The 20277-nt window shown below is 35.6% G+C and overlaps 1 protein-coding gene across 2 annotated transcripts in view; it reads left to right on the top strand.

Moving 5' to 3' along the window:
• Positions 1-1589, top strand: part of PRKD1 (protein kinase D1) — a 274255-nt gene extending 272666 nt beyond the window's left edge. Inside the window, exon 19 of one of the 2 annotated variants that reach the window (XM_037503168.2) lies at positions 581-1589. In XM_037503168.2, coding sequence (XP_037359065.2) covers positions 581-799 — 219 coding nt within the window. In that variant the 3' untranslated portion in view covers positions 800-1589. The remainder of the gene's footprint in view (positions 1-580) is intronic. The other variant, XM_037503169.2, reaches the window with a different exon arrangement.
• Positions 1590-20277: the final 18688 nt, after the last annotated feature.

Genomic DNA, 20277 nt, shown 5'->3' with positions numbered 1-20277 from the left:
GTGTTTTTCTAAAACTCTTTCTCTACCAATACCAACAAACAAAACAACTAGGGTCATAACAAAACTCCAGGACCAGATTTCAATAGCATTTGTGCCTGTAATCCTGATATACGTCCAAATAGATGCCCATATGGTCATGCACTGTATTCACTTGAAAGCTATATTTTAAAATCCTAGGCTAATATTTATGGGGGAGATGCATGGCAATACAAAGTATATGCATATGCTTATTTTCTCTTAAATATTTGCTGTTTTCACATTGAACTAAAGTTTAAAAAAATGATAATCGATAATTCTGAAGGATTATTTGTGGGTATTAAATTTCAAAGGAATACCAACATTCCTAATTGCTTGACTGCAAGTATTAATTACCCACCCTTTGGTGCATGATAACATATAAACAGTATGCATTTACAAAATTTAGGCAAATAGGATGACTTTGGTGCTGATGAAAGATGCAGCACTGTTAGAGTGGAAGGGAAGGGGTGACTCATCGGCTGTGGGAAATGACAACATATGAAACAGTGTTTTAATGAGGTTTAATCGTCTCTATGGTGATATTTTGGAATTTTTCCCTCAGGATTACCAGACCTGGTTAGATTTACGAGAGCTGGAATGCAAAATTGGGGAGCGCTACATCACCCATGAAAGCGATGACCTGAGGTGGGAGCAGTATGCAGGCGAGAAGGGGATGCAGTACCCCGCACACCTGATCAATCCAAGTGCTAGCCACAGTGACAGTCCTGAGACTGAAGAAACAGAGATGAAAGCCCTCAGTGAGCGTGTCAGCATCCTCTGAGTTCCATCCCCTATAATCTGTCAAAACACTGTGGAATTAATAAATACATACGGTCAGGTTTAACATTTGCCTTGCAGAACTGCCATTATTTTCTGTCAGATGAGAACAAAGCTGTTAAACTGTTAGCACTGTTGATGTATCTGAGTTGCCAAGACAAATCAACAGAAGCATTTGTATTTTGTGTGACCAACTGTGTTGTATTAACAAAAGTTCCCTGAAACACTAAACTTGTTATTGTGAATGATTCATGTTATATTTAATGCATTAAACCTGTCTCCACTGTGCCTTTGCAAATGGGTGTTTTTCTTACTGGAGCCTCAGTTTGGTAAGAGTCTCCAGAACCTGTACATGAAATACTTCTACGCTGTGTGTCCCATTGGTGTTGTCATTATAAACAAACTCTTGAAGAGTACATTATTACCAGTGTTCTATGAACAGCTCCAAACTCACGTGGAAAAAAGTAATGATGGGAAGTGAGGGGAAGGAGATACAATCTTGAGACACAAATGCATGAAAGAGTTTTACTCTAGTTTCAAATATTTTGTCTGCCTGGTGTGCCTCGGTATATTTAAGCTCAAAAAAATGTACCTAGGCACACCTACTTCTCTAAAGCCTAAATGCCTTAGAAATGTAAACTGCCATATATAACATACACTGCCTCCTTTCTTACTATACCCTGCTGTACTATGGAGAATCAGCAGCTGAGCAACCTTTTGCCTTTGTGTATTTTTCAATAATAATAAATAAATATTCTTGTCAAAATGCGCATCCATCTGACTGAGTTATTTTCATTGTGTTCTCAGGCCAGTTGGGAGCAGAAGTATCTGTTCAAAAAGCAGAAAAGGTCAAGGTCTAGAATTTAGCTTTATTTACTCTAAAGCCCCAAAAGTGTGTCTCTTAGGACAGTGAAGGCTTTTGTCTTGCATATAACCTAGTTTGTAATAGAAAAGGGAGCTTTCAAAAAGAAAAGTGACCAAACTCACACATGATACTTGAAGGCATAAGCAAGAATATTGCAAATAACAGTCTCAGTGTAGCCTCTTGAGTTAGTCAGGATAAGCCAGGGATTTCTTGGAATAATGGCTCTAGTTTCTATGTTATCCAAACAAGATGCTTTTAAGATGAAGAACAGAAACACACAAAGACTATATTTTCCTAAAGAGAAACCCAACCGAAGTGAAGTTCTATAGTCCAGGGGAGAAAAACCTAATATTGAACTTAACAGACTTCATGCGTGTGAAGTAGGTAACATGAGCTGGTGTTCCATGTGGTAGCACAACAGTGAATAACCTACTACTACTGTTACTATGTGACAGAAATTCTATAATAAATGTTTGGAAGAATTTTATAAGTGTTAGGAGACACTTAGATATATTAGATAAGTATGTTAAGAGTATAAATGGTAATTAGACTTGGAGAGAAGGGAGTGGTAGTTGATCTTTCAAATGGCTAGTCATTACCTCATATTATTATTTCTATTTTAGGGGATTTGGAATTTATTCTGTGTAAGTTTCAAGACACAAAACTTTGCGAAGAGTAAGCAGCATCAATAACTTCAAACAAATAACAACTAGCAAAACAGAGTATGGATTGAAGATAGGGCAGGGAGAAGCCAAAAGATCAGCTAAAACTCTTATGAAAACACATCTGGGACAGTAGACCTGAACTATAATAGTAAGTAGGAATCCGTCTTTTATATATGATATTAATAGGTGAAATCACTGGGATGTGGTTACTGATTGAATGTGAAATTTAAAGAAATGCAGAATGAATTTCAACTATCAGGTTGCATGATTGATGGATCACATTTTGGATTATATAAATATTGATGGATCAATATTTATAGTCTTAGAAAGAGTGAGTTCATGTTTTAGCATGTTGAATGTAAAATTTGTATAGAGCACAAATTTTGTATAGAATGTAAAATATGTATAGAAGCTATTTAGTTATGTGTCAAGAATTCAGGGAAGAATCTGGAGTTGATACAGATCAGAGAAGAATCCAAAAGCCCACACTAAGTTGGTTAAATGACTTAGATCCTTGGGGGATAGAATGGGAAAGAAAATGATCTTAGGACACAAACCTGAGAAATACCAATTTGGAAGTTTCCATCAGACTATGAAGAAAATTGACAAGAAACGTTCAAAGACACAATTAAATGGAGTACTGTGAAAGTTAAAGGAAGACGTTGAGTTCAAGAATAGAGAGCAGTAGAAACACAATGGAGAGAGAATGGCTTCAGCCTTTTGTGGCTAACTTCTAGCAATTTGTAATGAACATGACTCTCCTACATTCAGAGTAGCAGTATCAAAAGGATCTCTGTGTGACAGTGGTATTGACACCTCTTTTTGGCAGTTCCTCAGGCCTAGGAAAGAAAATAATTGCCTCTACTAAGTGGGGAGAGGGAAATAGACCACCAAAAGTATGTCACTTCCATTCAGAATATCAGGGATGTTGTAAATAATCTTATTTCACTGAATGCACACCCACTTTTTATGCTAAACATCATCAGTACAGTTGTCGAAAGTTTACATCAGCAATATATAATTAAATGATATGGGCGGGTCTACTTAATACAAGAAGCAGACCAACATTTTTGATTCAGAAGCATCTGATTCTGACAAAATAAGTGAAATGGCAGATGTATGTTTTAGGGATGATGTGTTCTCTGTCATTGTCACAAAGGCAATGACATTGTCCTTAACAATGACATCAGCCTCCCCAAGAAGCCATAAAAATAGCTGGTCTTTGTATTCTTAGCCATCAGTGCTGAGAAAAAATATTTTAAATAATGATGCTTTTGCTAGCTCCATTCTCCCTGGGAAGTTTGATTTAGTGAATACTTACTCTGATAGAGACTATTTTGAAAAACATGGTCAGTCATTATACTGAATTTATAAAATAAGCATAGCAATGAGAATAAGAAAGGCATCTGTCTCTGCATCCACTACCCAGCTTGTTACTAAGTTTACTTCTAAAAATAATTGTTTTGCATACTGTTTGCTTTAGACCTGTTTTAAGCAATCAAGTAATGGTTCATATGAAAACCAGTGAAAAGGGGCCAACTGCTTTTAGTTTTCAATTTTTAACAAACTCTTCTATCCCAGGATTTTCATGTTGCCTGAAATGCTGTTCTCTTCATCCTTCACCCTTGTTTTAACTCTTTTTCATCCTATTACTATGCAGTTGACCTATGACTCATGTATTTTTATTTCTCTGCTCCTCCTTACTACTTTCTCTTTTGACAGAATTTTTGTAATGTACTATTTTAATTCCTTTATTAGATTTTAACTATTTTCAAGTTAGATTCTGATGATTGCTTCAAAAAGTATAATAGGTATTATAGCATAATATTTAAGATCAATACTAACTTAAATCCAGTGAAATATAAAAACTTTGCTATCACATAGCTTAGTTTTGTCCACCCTTATTTGTGATATTATTGTCATATATGTTTTAGATTAGTAAGTTATAAGCCAAATAACATTGTAAAGTAATTATTGTTTTATGCAATTATCCTTTAAATGAGCTGAGAGAAGAGAAAAAAAAAGTCTTTTATATTTAATGACCTTATTCATTATGATTTATTTCCTTATCTTAACTGAAGTTAGTCTGGAATCATTACCTTTCTTCCTAAAGAACTTCCTTTAGTGTGTCTTTAAGGTCTGTTAGCAACAAATTCTCCAGGTCTTTGCTGATGATGGAATGCCTTTATGGCACATTCAGTTTGAAGGAGTTTTGATGGACATAAAATTCTTGATTGCCAGGTATTTTTCTCCCATCACTTTGAATATGTCATACCACTGCTTCTTTTCCTCTATAGTTTCTGATGAGAGGTCACCTTTAATTTAATTGTAGTTCCCTTATATGTGATGAATTATTTTTCTCTTGCTGATTCAATACTTTGTCTTTCAACAGTTTAACTGTGATGTGTCTCAGGGTGGATTCCTTTTGCTCACCCAGCTGGAATTTTTGAACTTTTTGAATATAGAGGTGAATATTTTTCATCTGATTTGTGAAAATTTAGGCCATTGTATATTCAAATACTTTTCTTCCACTTTATCTCTCTTCTCTCTACCTAGGATTCCCTTTCTATATAAATTAGTATGCTTGGTGAGCCTCACAGGTCTCCATGACTCTGTTTTTCTTCATACATTTCCTTTCTGTCTTTCAGATTGTATAATCTCTACAAATCTATCATCACATTTGCTGATTTTTTCTTCTTCCAAATCAAATCTGTTGTGTCTCTCCAGTGAACTGTTCAGCTCTTTTTTTCCCCAATGTCCAAATTTCTATTCAGTTGTTTTTTTTTCTATTTTTTAAAAATATAATTTTTGGATGATTCACTGTTATCATACTTTCCTTTAATTATTTAAATGTGGTTTCCTTGAAATCCTTAAACATCTTTGTAGTAATTTTTTTAAGTTTTTTTCTGTTAAGTTCACCACTCCATTAGAAACAGTTTTCACTGAATACCTGTTTTCCTCATGTATGTACACTCCCCTTGTTGATTTTCCTGTCCTGTTTGTGTGTGTGTGTGTGTGTGTAAAACTGGGTGACCTAATCAATATATTGTAGCATAATATATTGTGTGTACATCATACACCAGCCACTACAGTGTCCGTTGTTGTTTTGTTGTTGGTTGTTTTTTTAGTAATTTTCTAGTATTTTTTGTTGTTGTTAAAGATTTATTTATTTATGCATGGAAGAACTGGGGTAGACCAGAGGTGTGGGAGGTGAGAGGATTCACCAGAGACAGAGTGGGGAGCAGAACAGGCATATCTATTGAAATGCAATGCTAAGGGGAGCAGTAGGCGATACAGGACCCTGGATAGGGATTGAACTCAGGCCCTAGTGGTGACAGCATGATAGTGCTGAGCCTTAACCCCTACACCATCAAGGAGGCCTCTCTGGTATTAATTCATGGCATATGTTCCCCCTGTAGTATACAGTGCTGAGGTCTCTGCTCATTTTTATTTTAACTTTTATTTCTTGGATGTCACCACTGGGATAGAACTGGTAAGTGCTCAGATAATGATTGTTCAGAGATTGTGTTTAAGCACCATCAAACAATAGAGGCTCTTTCCTTTGCTGATGGATCTGAGTGTGGGTTAGGGTCAAGCAACCAATAAGTTCTTTCCCCCACATAAATTTATTTTCTGTATATGTAAGGCCTTTTACTCACCCAAGTGAAGAGTAGGAATCTAAAGCATTCTTCAGTCTCTCCTGAGTGTGTATGCAACTTTGCTCATTTGTGTATTTTTTAGCCACTATGGATATTTGGGAAATTTCCTATCTTCCTATTACATTCTGATTGTTCTACCAGTGTTTTCATTGTCCCAATCAGTATTATAACTTCAAAGTGGTTGCAGTGCTGGCCTTCTATAATTGTTCACCACCTTCAACAAAACACAACAAAATAATATAAACAAATCAATTTGGACTTTGCTTCTTTAGCAAATATCTGATTTATTTATTTTTTATTTCTCTGGCAGTTTTCTCACATTTTTGTCTTTGAGTTTGTGTTTATAAAATAGAATCTTCATTTTTTATAACCAGTATATTCTTAAAAGGGTTATCAGTGACCCTTAATTCAAAATAGATATTTTTCTCAATATAGCATAGAGATTAAAAACCCAAATGTAGAAACACAACAAACTATTTTGACTTGAATTCTGGGTGGCCATAAAATCATGCTCATTGCTCATGTTTGTTTGGGGTGTTGTAAGATTAAATTGAATGATATACAAAACTCTTGGTACATAGTTGGACCAACACTTCAATAAAGCCACCATTAGGTGATATTTATTATTACATAGTCATTCAACAACAATTTTAACCACTTTCTATGAGCTAGAAATATAGATGAAAAGACAGATGTGGTTACTACCCATTTTCCCTATGCTTTCCTTCTCTGATATCCTGCCTCCATCTGTTTTGATGGGCTACAGGAAAGAGTGTGAACTTTGAAGCTTAATTGGCATGGATCCAAATCCACTCTAAGCCCTTGTTGAGTGAATTTAGACAAGCCACTATATTCTGAGTGTGGTCTTCTCAGGATTAGAATGACAATGATATGTAGAGTTCAGTTGGGATAAGTAAGTATTAAGTTACTTAACCAAATTGCTGGTATATGTTGCAGTTGAACAGATGCTAATTTTCTCCTTTCTCTTACCTCTATATTAATTTCCCAAGGTCTTTTTGTTTTTGTCCCTTTGAATGGTTTCTCCTGATGTATTTCCATGAGTTCAACTTGTTTAAATAACATTTCCAAATCCATATTGACCACCCCAAACTCAAAAACCCTGTTCCCGCTCTCCATCATTTATAGAATATATCTATTTAGAAATCTCACCATGACCTGAATTCAACATGTCTTAAAATCATTATTGTTTTAACCCTCAAATCATCTGCATTTATGTTTAAGTGAACCATTTCCTTCAGGCTCTTGACCTTCCCATCTACTGTATACACCACTGCCAGATGTAGCTTCCCCAACAATTGCTTTCATTATTGTACTCATGTTCTAAACTATTAAAAAACTCTGCTCCCAGTTATGTTTTATAATGTTACAAAACTGTGGGCCAAAAATTAACAAAGGATAATTACAATAAATTCCATGTATTCCCACAGATTTCTGGAACACAGATATGAAGGGCTTAGGCAGAAATAATTTTCACCTCTTTGAAGTTCAGTTTTTATTTCTGTAGTCAGACAAGAAGCTGGACAAGATGACTTCTAACTAATCTCATTCATTGATTTTATGAAAGCATGGTTTATTTGAATATCAACAAGGTGTCAATGGTACATATTTTTTGTCAGTTTTCTTGTCTTGACATTTTCTAATTCCTTGGCAAATGCTATTTTGAAAAGGGAAAAGTCACATCCTTCCCTGGACTTGTGTCGTGGATTATGTATAGGAACTTTTGACAGTAGATGTTTTCTTTAAAGACTATCAGCTTTTCTCTATTGAAAAGTATCAGCATTTGCTGCAAAATTTCTTTGTACCTCCAGTGAAATGATACAATTTTGAATGTACCTAAAATTTTGGATTTTTTCTTTTTTTTTTGCAATATTTAGCCTGATACGGTCTGAGAAATGTGGGTGGGCTTTTCTTTATCTTTGGGCACTTAGTAAACTCAGTTGTCAAGGAAATTCAAATGGATTCTTTTAAATTTTTCTTCATAGTTTTGCCTCCACAGTTAAAGGTAGGTTGTTGCCTAGTATTGATAGACTGCCAGACTCCCTAGCTTCCAGAGAGACAAGATTATTAGAAGCAAGGTGTGATCTATACGTGACCTTGTGCAAAATCTCCAACAGACTGGATTCTTGGTAGAGTTTATACCCCTCTATATTGAGGCATAGGGACAGGAAGAATCACTTGAGTAAAAATGCAGAAGAATGAATCTGACATGGATAGATAGTAAGGCTCTAATAAAGTAGGGATTTTAATATAGAGATGGAACCAGGAAATGATGCCATCCAGGTTAGGAGAGCTATAATATTGAAGACCACAAAATGCAGGAAGAACTCACATTTTATCTGAAAATAAGAAGTTTATTGGAGATTTTTTGATAAGGGGAATTGTGGAATTCTTTACTCAGCACTTAACCAACGTATAATACAATTTTTGTTTGGGATTCAATAATTTAAATTTTATCTTTAATTAATGCTTATTCATAAAGACATTAGATGGCATTTTAAAAAGTCATGTACAGTCTAACTTTAGCCAACTGCACTTTCATTATTTCCTCTTGAAGACTGAATACATTTTTACTATCAGATGTGAATTCCTTCCTCATAATTTATTTTTTATGTTCAGACACCAGATGAGCTAAGAGCATCTCAGACAAGATGGTGGCTTGAAGTATGCTCTGTAGACAAAACTGCAAAATAAGCCATACTTGGACTTGATAAAATTGTATCTTGTGTACATAGAGAAATAATCATTAGAGCCAATTATCTTTAGACAGAATGATGTTTCAAATTCTAATTACAAAGTTTTAGCCTCATTAACACATCATTTTATATCTTGGCTACCACATTTTATTGTTACAATTCATTAAAAATAATGTGAAAAATGAAGATGATCATAAACTTCATCGTATAAGCAAAAGAAAAAAAATAGTGCCTGGGTAATGATAACAACGCGCTATATTTGCATAGCAACTTCCTTTTAAGGAGCTCAAAACATTTCACAAACACTATCTCATTAATCCTATGAGTACAGCAATAAAAATAATTTCTTAGGTCTCTGAGCTAGGAAAATTGATGCCTTAAATGGCTCTACTTTGTTTCCAGTGTGGCACATTGAGTTCTGAAAAAATAAAATAAATGTATTCAGACTTATTTATTATTTTTAAGTCAATATATGGTAAAATTGAACTTTATGTGGGGGTCTGTATTTCTATGAATTTTTACACATACAGGTTAATTTAGCTACCATCACAGTTGGGATTTGGAACAGTTCTATCACACCAAAAATCCTCAGTATACTTCCTTTTAGTGCTACTTTCTCAACCCCTGGCAAACACTAACCTGCTCTCCATATATATTGATTTTCCTTTTCCAGAATTTCATATGAATGGAATCACAAATATATAAACTTTTGAGATTGGTTTCCTTCTCTCAGCATAATGCTGTAGTTTCAAATCAGCTCAATTTTTCAAAGCTTTGCTGTGCTATTTGTACCTGCTTTGCGTCTGTGCCACCCAGAGGTAGTTCAGAATTTATGGAACGGCCTCTGTCATAATTTAATCCCAAAAGTCTGAGATGTTGATTAAAGTCAGTTTTAAGTACACACAACTTGTGATTGAAACTGTGACAAGTGGCTGAAGCTAGGCTGTTACAGGTGGCGCCCCCTGGAGAGGGATGCTGGTGAGGATGGATAGCCCCAGAAAAAATGTGAACAAAGTATCTGTGGGAGTGGAGACTGATACGAAATATAAGGGACTGAGAAGCAACCCCAGCATTCAGTGTTCAGGATTCAGCGTTCGTTAGGAGTTTCAGTGTTTTAGCATCTTCAGCTATCCAGGGTCTGCAATTTCTGCCCCCACCATGCTGATCTTCCAGAAGGCTGTTGTGGGCCTCTGAAAAATGTGGAGAAGTTTCCAGCAGCCAACCTCAGAGAGGAAAAGTTCAGAGGCTTTGCAAGTAGATGAGCCACTGAAACTGTTCCCGGTTTTGCTGCTGGTATAGCCTGGGGGTGGGGGGATTGGGGAGGCAAAGACCTGGGGCTGGAGCCTCACTAAGTGAGTGTGGCAGTTTGCTGGGCCCTTCAGCTGCTGCAGCTGTTGTTTTGAGTGTTGCTTGTCTGGTGCTGTGCTGGGGCATCTTGGCAGCTCTGTGAGCACCTCCTGTTGTGTCTCCTGCTTCTACACGAGTTGGAACCTGGCCTGTAGTCTGGCTGCAACATGCTCCAGGTCCACATTGGCAGGAAGGCACCATCTTGGGGATTTTGTGTTTAGTACTTGAAGGCACAGGACAAGGCTTTGGGTGAGGTAAATGGCCATTTTTGGCCTCAGTAACTCGTTGGTTTTCCTTGATTTGTTAAATCCCATTATTGTTGTTCTCTGAACCTGAATAGTCTTGCAATTGTGTGCACGGGTAAAGAACTCAGACAGTCACCTATAAACTGTTTAGGCAGAGTCCTTGGTCAGCTTTAATGTCCCTTGCTTTCTTGTATCAAAACCAAGAGTTCATATACAACTTTTATCCAAGAGTTCATATATAACTTTTATGAATTATTTTCTTGAGTTCCTTCCTCTTTATGGTCTCCCTGATACCTTCTGCAGCACAGGAACCCCTTTATGGTCATCTGGCTCATGAACGAAGGTTTTAGATTCTGATGCATGATTACTACTGCTGTACCTATTTCCAGGGCCAACCAGAAAGAGGATATGTAGAAGAAAAGAAACAATGAGGCATTTCCATACAGTCTTGGGATCAGAGTTTCTCTAACCAAAGGAGAATGTGTTCCTTACTTGAATTTTAGGTGCTTGCCTGATAGTCACTGCCATTGTCACCATGCTTTGGGGCTGCTTGAGGGTGGGCTAAGAGATGAAAGAAAGAAACAGGGAGTTTTATCTACAAGAGAAAAAAAAAAAAGAAAAAAAGCACAGAGAATTTCCTCTACTTTCTCTGACCCTTGGGAACCCCTTTACTCTTCCTTACTCAAGAAGTAGAAAACTTGTCTTAGAGTTGTTTCCCTTTACATTTGATTCACAGTCCAGGTTTCCATCTGCTTTTGAGCTTATTGCCAAGACATACCAGAGAAGAAACTCATCTCTGATTCAGTGGTACTTGAAATCATGGCTCTTTTTCCAAATGTGCCTGCTACATTCTTTTCAGAGTCCTCTGATCATTCTATGCATTGTATCCACCATTTTAAGTTGTACTGGAGAAGAAAGAAGGCAGAATCTGTTTATTCCATCTTGATTGGAACCAGAAACCAAGGTTTAGATTTCTTGAGTTGCATTTATCATATCCTGAAAGTTTGCTTTCATTTAGAGTCTAAAACGAAAGTCCAAACAATAATAGGCATGTAAGATTTAAGTAACAAAGGTGTCCCAAATGCAGGCATTTCAAATAACTTAGCCTTGACTCTATGTGGTTATATTGTAGGTGTTTTAAGTGATTTTACTTTACAGATAAGGGACAGAAGTACAGAGATAAGAAGTAACTTACCCAAGTCACAGCTAATAACTGATGTGGTCAGGATTTGAATTCAGGTGTCTGGTTCTAGAGAAAAATCTCTTAATCAAGAGCTTGTTCTTAGTTCTTTATTTTCTCTTTTTGTTTTGTTTCAATGCATGTGATACTGCACTTTTATGGGAAAACACTGAGCATAATGGCTATATCTAAAAGCAACTTATTTTATTCTAAGTTAAGGACAGAGTAAAGATTAGTTGGCAAAGAGGTGATATTAACCCCTTCCTAAAAGAGGAAAACACTTTGGGAATCAAAACAATTTTAAAGTCTCATTGTTACTTTAAAAGTATGTTTGTATCAGTAGGATTTATTTAAATATGTCTCCTTACTCCTCAGATCTTAAAAATTTAATGTTAATGGGCCTCCCCTGGTGGCACAGTGGTTGAGCGCTGGGCTCCGAAGCTGCCCGCAGCCTCTGCATCGCCAGTTCAATCCCTGACCACCGGGTGAGGGTCCCATATGGCGCACAGACCTCTCCTGCCACCCGCTGCTCCCCTCAGCAGTGTATTTTGTCGGTCTGCCTGTTCTGTTCCCTGCTCTGGCTCTGGTGAATTCTCTTGCCCTCCTGCACTTCTGACTGTACCCAGTGGTTGTATAAATAAATAAATAAATCTTTTAAAAAAATTAATGTTAAGTGGAAGAGCATATAGAAAGTAGACAGTTTTTGTTAATAATTAGCCCCTCCTACCAAAAAATTCTTTTAACTAAAACAATAGCTTTCAGTTATCCATATTATTAATACCAAAATGAAGGCACTAATGTAGTCCTATAAAAAGTAAAATCTGTGTTGTGTGGTAGGGCTAGCTTCATGCTACCACAAGAATGGAAATTGAAAATAAGTGTTTAAGAATTTTTAAGGCAATTAGAGTATTTTTATGTTGTTTAATACAATAATTAAAGTGTGGACTTGTTTTTTATTGTCATTGTTTTTATTTTATTCTTAGAGCAATTAATTTTAACTCTATTTTTCAAAAGTATAATTAAGCCATGGATTGAAAATTAAAACAGATGACAACAACACAACAACAACAACAAAACAACAGTTCTTCACCAGTCTGAGAAGTGCTGCCCTAAAGCATAGCAACTGCCTTCTAATTTTATAGAAACAACGAAAAAAATTAATTAGAACACAAGTTCCTATGTGGTTTTTTTTCCAGTTATTTTTTAAAGGTTTGAAAAAAATATGCCTACAATTTTAAGGGAGTTTGTGTTTTTTTGTAAGGGCCAAAGACCTGGAAAAAGATCCCAAGAGCTGGTTTTGAACTGGCTAAAGTTGCTATTTATAGTTATTGTTTCTTTTTTTTAGGATTTTAGGTTTGGAGGGTAAACCTCTAAAAGCAGTCGAAAAGCTGCTGTAGTGCTACAGCTCTGAAGTCAGGCAAGCTCCTGGTCTGGGGTTTCTCAGGGAGTTGGAAGACCTTTTGAAGCACATGGCATTTAATCTTAACCCTTACAAGATGAAAGGAAATGAATACAAAGACAGGGAAGTGGAGGCAAATGCAGTCCAACACATGTTCACTGTTTTCCTTATTACTCAACTCAATCAGTGACAAAAAGCTCTTACTATTGTACTTTAATCAAGTCGACTAATATCTGGTGATACTGTTATCTGCTTGCTATGTAAGTATTAATGTCTAGTTCAACATGACCATCAACCAACTTCTCTGGAAGTTCCTTAAGTATCTTGAGTTAGATGTTAATATAAGATGTGTTGCCGCAAACACCATATGTGTTCTAGAGAAAAGAACTGCCTACAGTATTGGAGATGTATGCCTTATGATAAAGTTTTATTTTTTGAAAGATTTATTTATTTATGCATACAAGAATTGGAAGTATAGGCCAGAGGTATGGGGAGGTGAAAGGATTCACCTGAGACAGTGTGGGGAGCAGAACAGGAAAATAGACTGAAATAATACACTGCTGAGGGGAGCAGCAGGCAAGACAGGAGAGGTCTGCTGCACCATGTGGGTTAGCTCCCTAGCCTGCCAGGGATCGAACTCGTGTTACAGATAGCTTCACAGTGCTATGCTTAACCCCTGTACCACCAGGGAGGCCCCTTGTGATAAAGTTTTATAGCATTTAATCAGAAAAACATATCTAAATTTGCTTAACACCTTTTTTAAAAATTCTTTTTGATCCAGATCTCAGTATTATAAAAAGAAAAATATTCATAGAACTAAAAGTTGGGGCTGTCTTATTTTTAACCAAAATACTACTGATAATTAATAAAAGTAAAATACATTGTTAGTCTTATTCTATGAACTAGTCCATCAATGTTGGTTTATAACCTTTAGTTACCTAGATGTACTCAGTCTTTCAGTCTACTTGAGCTACACCGTCCAGTACAAGTTAGGTAAATGTTCTTTGTAAGGTAGGAAACACAATGTTTTATCTTGGATTTCCTGGATATTCTGACATCTTTTCCTGCTTAAAAATCTTCTTTCTTTATATTCCTGTTTCTTTTTTAGTCTTCATTACCAAACTATGTAATATATTATTTAATTTTCCCAAATTATCACTCCATGATGACCTGCGTTTTGTAAACCTTTCCTGAAGAGTAAAGTTCCTACTTCATAGAACAATTAACAATATAAATTTGTAAAAATAAAATGACTGATCTACAATAATCTGTTATTATTTGTTTACAGGGAATGCAATGGGGTGACCTAACAGAATGAAATATTAGATGTCCTTGTTCTCTTTGAAATTCTTTAGCTTGCTCAACAATGGGTATTTCTTACTAGGTCAAACTTACTTCTGTAAATGGCTTATTAGCCTTTTAATCTAGCTGTCCATATTTCAATTCTTATTACTTTTTTTGGGCAGAGGACCTCATTGCTCATATTCTCTATCTCCTTTGTCTTTTGACACCCATGTCCTATGGTACGCTGTAGAAGAGAGAGGATTAGGTTTGGATATGGGACCAGAAATCTTTCGATGAAGCCCTTATCTTCTAACCCAAGTACTATATGAATGAGAAATTGTGCCACCAACCTAACAGCTAGCATCCGCAGGGCCAGCCAGTTGCAGTTAAAGGTTACAGCAATCCCCACATTCTAATTTTATTTTAACCAAAACTGTTTCTGCTAAAGTATAAGTCAAATGTGAAGAAGAAAAAAAAAGGTACAAGAAAAATTCTTGTACCTTTTTGTAAACAATTCCATTAACATTATATTGAAAACATTCCCCCCCCCCAAAAAAAAAATCCAATGTTAATAGACTCTAAAGAAAAACAATTTTTTAAATATTTAACCAAACCAATTCTTCTAATTAATGAATTTCAATTATCATTTATGTATTGGCTTCTTAGGGTTGCTTAATGAAGTATCACAAAGTTGGTGGCTTAAAATGGCGGAAGTGTATTTTCTCATAATTCTAGAGTTCAGAGATCAAAATCAAGATGTGGTCAGGGTCATGCTCCTTCTGAACACTAGTAAAGACTCTTTTCTTTCTTCTTCTTACTTCTGATTCCTCACTCAATGGAGACATAATTATAATCTCTGCATCAGTTTTTACATGACCTTATTTGTGTTTCTTCCCTGTGTATCTTTTATAAGAATATATGGCATAGAATTTAGGGTCTACCCTAATTCAAGGTAGTCTCATTTTGTGACCCTTAACATAATCTGTGAAAACCATTTTTCTAAGAAAGGTCACATTCACAGATATGAGAAACTAGTATATAAACATCTTTTTGAGCCAATCAACCTATTAAAGTTAAGAAAATGGATAATAAACTGAGCTGGAAAAAGAAAACTTTCAGTAAAATTGTACTAAAGGGTAGATTGGGGTAATGAGATCAGTATCTGATTATATTTTAGTATGTATAATTTTAGCAAAGCAGTCTATTAAATGAATTATAATATCAGTGAAATGAGAATGGTACTCTGTAAACTTGAAATGGCTTCTGTCCCTTAAAAGAAGATTCTTTATATCACTATGTATAATTTCCAGTATGGTTAGCAGATAGTTTCATCACAGATAAAATCAATTTGAGTTGAACTCTTTTGAATGATCAAAAATTTTTCAAGTTTGAATTTATAAAATATAACTCATAAATTTTAAGAGTTGGATGAAGACTTCCATGGCTGAAGAATTAAAAGTTACCAGAATTCACTTGGGGACTTACTTTTTCAACATATATTCCTGTAGGTTAATATTATTCCATGTTTTGGAAGAAGTCCCACTTTAATGAGATTAATAGGGGATAAGAAGAAATTGAAGTCTTAAATCTTGACCTGTGATATCACAGGTATGTTAGAATATCAGTAACTTGAAACCAATTGGCTAAGCAAACTAAAATTAATTACCTATTTTATCAGAAGATAATACAAAGAACCTGAGGCCTTTCATACCTACTTCTCTAAGTTAGATTTTGATCTGGAGAATTCTCAGCCACCCTTAGAATAAATCAGAAGACTATCATAATTTGCCTTTAATTATGTTCATTAATATTCATTTGGGAAAAGTGTATCATGGTTTCTATTTCAAGAACAAAAGCTGAAATACTAAACCTTGTTTTCTGCTAGAACACTTGGTTTGAGGCTAATCTTTTCAAGACCTTTTTTCTGAGGAGATTATTGTGCTCTAACAGTTCAGTTGTTGAAATGTAACACTTTTGCCCTATTGAATAATAAACAATTTCTCTAGGGAGTATATTATATAGGCCAAAGGTGAATAATTTTAACTTGGTTTAACAATTTGCCCCATCATTTTCCTAAGACCACATCAGCATGGGGAATTAATGAAGGGATATGGCTCAAAACAGCCATCAAGAGTGAATGTCAGTCCTCCCCTGGTGGTGCAGCGGTTGAGCGCTGGGCTGTGAAGCTGCCCGCAGCCTCTGCAGCACCACCGGTTCGATCGATCCCCAGCAGCCAGGCAAGGGTCCCACATGGCGCGCAGACCTTTCCTGCCATGCCCGCTGCTCCCCTCAGCAGTGTATTTCATCAGTCTGCCTGTTATGTTCCCGCTCTGGCTCTGGTGAATTCTCTCACCCTCCCACACTTCTGACTGTACCCAGTGCGTGTATAAATAAATAAATAAATAAATCTTTAAAAAAAAAAAGTGAATGTCAATGATTTAAAAGTCACTGGTAAAAATCAGCAGAACTCTAGGCGTGAACAAGAAGATTAGCATACTTTTATTTAGCACTACTATGTGTCAGCTACTGTCAACACTTTTTACATGCGTTAACTCATATAATCTCCATAGCAACTCTATTATTAGCATTCCAATTTTATAGATGAGAAAACTGAGGACCAGGGAAATTGAGCAACTTACAGTGACAAAGTGAAAGAGCCAAGATATGATCCAGGTGGTTTGGCTCTAGAATCTTCTCAACCCTCTCAAACTTACCTTTGACTTGATATACAGTAAACATTTTTCTTAACCATTAACAGTATTTGAAAATTTTATTTACATAGCTGCACATTCTTAGAGTTTTACTGTAATTTATTTTACTATTTCTCTATTGTCTAAGCTTTCCGGATTTTTTGCTGTTACAAGTAATATTTATACAAGTGTCAGACTCTTTGATGACTTCGTTTTTTAAAAGTAGAATTCACAAGACACAAGAGTATGAATTTTCGAAGGTGCTTAATACATGATGTCAGAAACTTCCAGAAAGGGTGCCTCCCTGGTGGTGCAAGCGGTTAATACACAACCTATGAAGCTGTCTGCAGCCACTGCAGCACAAGTTCAGTCCCCAGCTAGGGAGCTACCCACAGCAGACCTCTCCTGACTTGCCGGGTGCTCCCCTCAGCAGTTCATGTCATTCCATCTGCCTGTTCTGTTCCCCACTCTATCTCTGGTGAATTCTCTCACTCCTCCACATCTCTGGCCTATAGTGCAGTTCTTGTATGCATAAATAAATAAATCTTTGGGGGAAAAAAAAGAAACTTCCAGAAAGCTTGTATCAATTTACAACCCCACGTGTACTAGCTAGATAACAACCACAAGAAAAAGCCTAAGCAAAGACACAGAAGGATGAGAGAACATGGTTTGAGGAAGACCATGGAAGAGTGGCAGAGACTGAGCCCAAAGAAACGATCAGGATGCAGGCCCTAAAGTGTACAGGGAAGCAAATGAGCAGCTATTAAGCAATCCCAGGTTCCTGACTTAGATGTCACAGTCCACTTTATTACCAGGAAATAAATCAGATGGAAGGATTAGGCATTGGGAGCAAGATAATGGAATCAGTTTTAAATAAATAACTATATTTTGTTTATGGTATATCCAGATGACTATTTTGTTTTTTTTTTTTTTTTTTTTACTTAGGACTTGTGATGTAGACTTGACAGTTATTATTACATAGTGGACCACTAAAAACTGGTTGATCCTTCAAACTACATTATGAGGTGAAGAGAAGCCAGAGCAGAGACTTGGGAACAACAACATTAAGAGGAAGTTTAATAATCTGACTTCTCTGAGCCAAAAATTTTTGAAATATAAATAACTGTAATTTTGTGATAACTAGCACTAATCATATAATCACATCATGGTTCTGAATTTGTGTAGCAATACGCCCACCTCCTGACTGACTCATATATACATATCAAATGGATTTATAATGTTATAAGAGAAGGACCCAATAATTTTGCCTGTAAAATATATATTTAGGATTTAAGAAATTCAATTCTGCTCTAAAAAGGAAAATTTTATAATAAATTAGAATAATATGATACATATACTCATCTCAAGAACCTGGAATTTGGAGTAATTATGAAATTTTAAGAAGTTAGTATAATCTTACTATTCTTTAGTAGGTAATCATAAAAGACACCCTTCCCCCACCTCATCCCCCATACTGAAAGACATTTTCTTCAGGAAGCATCCATCTAAATGATGTAGATTTGTGTACTTTGCCACCTTGTGGTCATTGTGGTTATTTGCATGACTCCACCTATCTTGTGGCTGGAAAATTTTCTTTTTAAAATGGCTACATGTCTTTATATATTTAATTAACAATACTAGCAAACGATGTTAGCGTAAACTTGAATTACCTTGGGAAAAAATGACCATGCCCAAGGTGAATACCTTTCTAATGAATTATTGTGGAGTGCTGCTTCCACTTGAACCTCTTCTGGACCTTTCTTATTTTTTTTTCTCACATTTTGCTACAGTAATTATTCTAATACAGTATAAATGTTAACAAAAATAAGAAAATGTTATTACTCTTGATAGTGTATTTACATAATCTTTTCTACATTTTACTAAGATTTGAAAGAGAAAATAAACTCATGACTTCATATGTATGGAATATGACATAAATACACACATATACACACACAGATATATATATTACTAAATAAGACAACTTTTCATAAAACTCAAAGCAGAGTGCCCATGAACAGTTAGGTTAAACTCTAGTTTCTATATTTTTAGCTCAATCTGTAAGAAACCAATGTGCTGGAGAAATAATCTTTTAAACATTACTAGAGGTTCAATAGTCACTGCCAGAATACTAATGGGGTACAGATGCATATTTAAGAGGTTCCTTACAAGATACTAATTACAGTATATTTCATTATACTTTTGTTTCAACTTCTGATTCCTTTTCATAAGAGATTAGATCTTCCTGTGTTTGTAAATCTACAAAATATTCAAACATTTGTCTTGGAAACCATTCAAGGAATATCATCTTGGTTTTAGTGTTCTTTTGTGGGCATAAACAGAGATTTTTTCCATTCCAAGTCACTAGTTCCCTGTATCTTGAGGCAATAAACTGGGATTTGAACAACAGTTTCACAGGGATTGTCATTCAAAAGCTGCATTTTATTATTCAAAATGCAGGCAATACTATTAAAATGTAGCTGTCTGAAGAGCTGAGCTAATTTTTCTCTTTTTTTTTAATCCACTACAAATTGTTTGCACTTTTTACTCACTAAGCATTGGTCACTGGGTTAGTAGACGCCATATTTACTCATGTTATTCAACTGAAGAGACTTTGCCAAGGTTACAAGAGTAGTAAGGGCCCCTGTACAAAAGTCTGAAAAATACCCATTCTTGACCATAAGAGAAAATGCAGGGAGAAATGATTGTCATTCTATCACAGTTCTTAGAAAACCAATCCAAATTATAGATCACCTTGGTATTAGGTCTCTAGTGCTTGTTCTACATGATAGACTATCAAGAATTATTGTGGCTTATGTGTCTAATAAAGAAACAATTTCCTCCAAACCATCAAGTAGCCAGGAAAAATGTTCTTCTGCACATATTTATTCCTAATTACCCATCGGCTTTAACTAGAATAGAGAAGGAGGCGATTTCTTAGAGGACAGATCATCCTCTGCTGTGTATGGGAAATGAATTGCAGCACTTGTTAAACTTCAAATGGTGAAGGTGGGTTTTTTCCTCATTGGATACATCTTTGCTTATGCAATGAGGATCCTCACAGTAGCGATGCAATGAAAATTATGATGATGAAAGGGGATCAGAGGAATCACTTTTGTTCACATATCAAGGAGATTTGATGTAAAAATAGTCCATCTCGTGTGACTTTCATTTACATGCAAGTCACATTATATGTGTTATAATAAATAGCTTAATTAAAAAATGTATGCATTCAAATGAAAGCTATATACAAGTCGCAGCTTGACTACTTCTTGTTTAGGCAAGTTATTAAATCTCTCCAATTCTCAGTTTCCTCATACATATTATAAAAACAATCATATTTGCATCAAGTGGACAATAAATTGGAAAATATTCGTAAGTACACTAATGGACTAGTTGGGATAGGATAGACTATGCTGTAGTAACAAAGAAAC

The sequence above is a fragment of the Talpa occidentalis genome, unplaced genomic scaffold (genome assembly GCF_014898055.3).
Source record: "Talpa occidentalis isolate TD23 unplaced genomic scaffold, MPIMG_talOcc4v2.1 talOcc4.11, whole genome shotgun sequence".
Classification (NCBI taxonomy): domain Eukaryota; kingdom Metazoa; phylum Chordata; class Mammalia; order Eulipotyphla; family Talpidae; genus Talpa; species Talpa occidentalis.
Note: the sequence above shows the minus strand (reverse complement) of the source record. Positions and strands in the feature narration are given on the sequence as shown.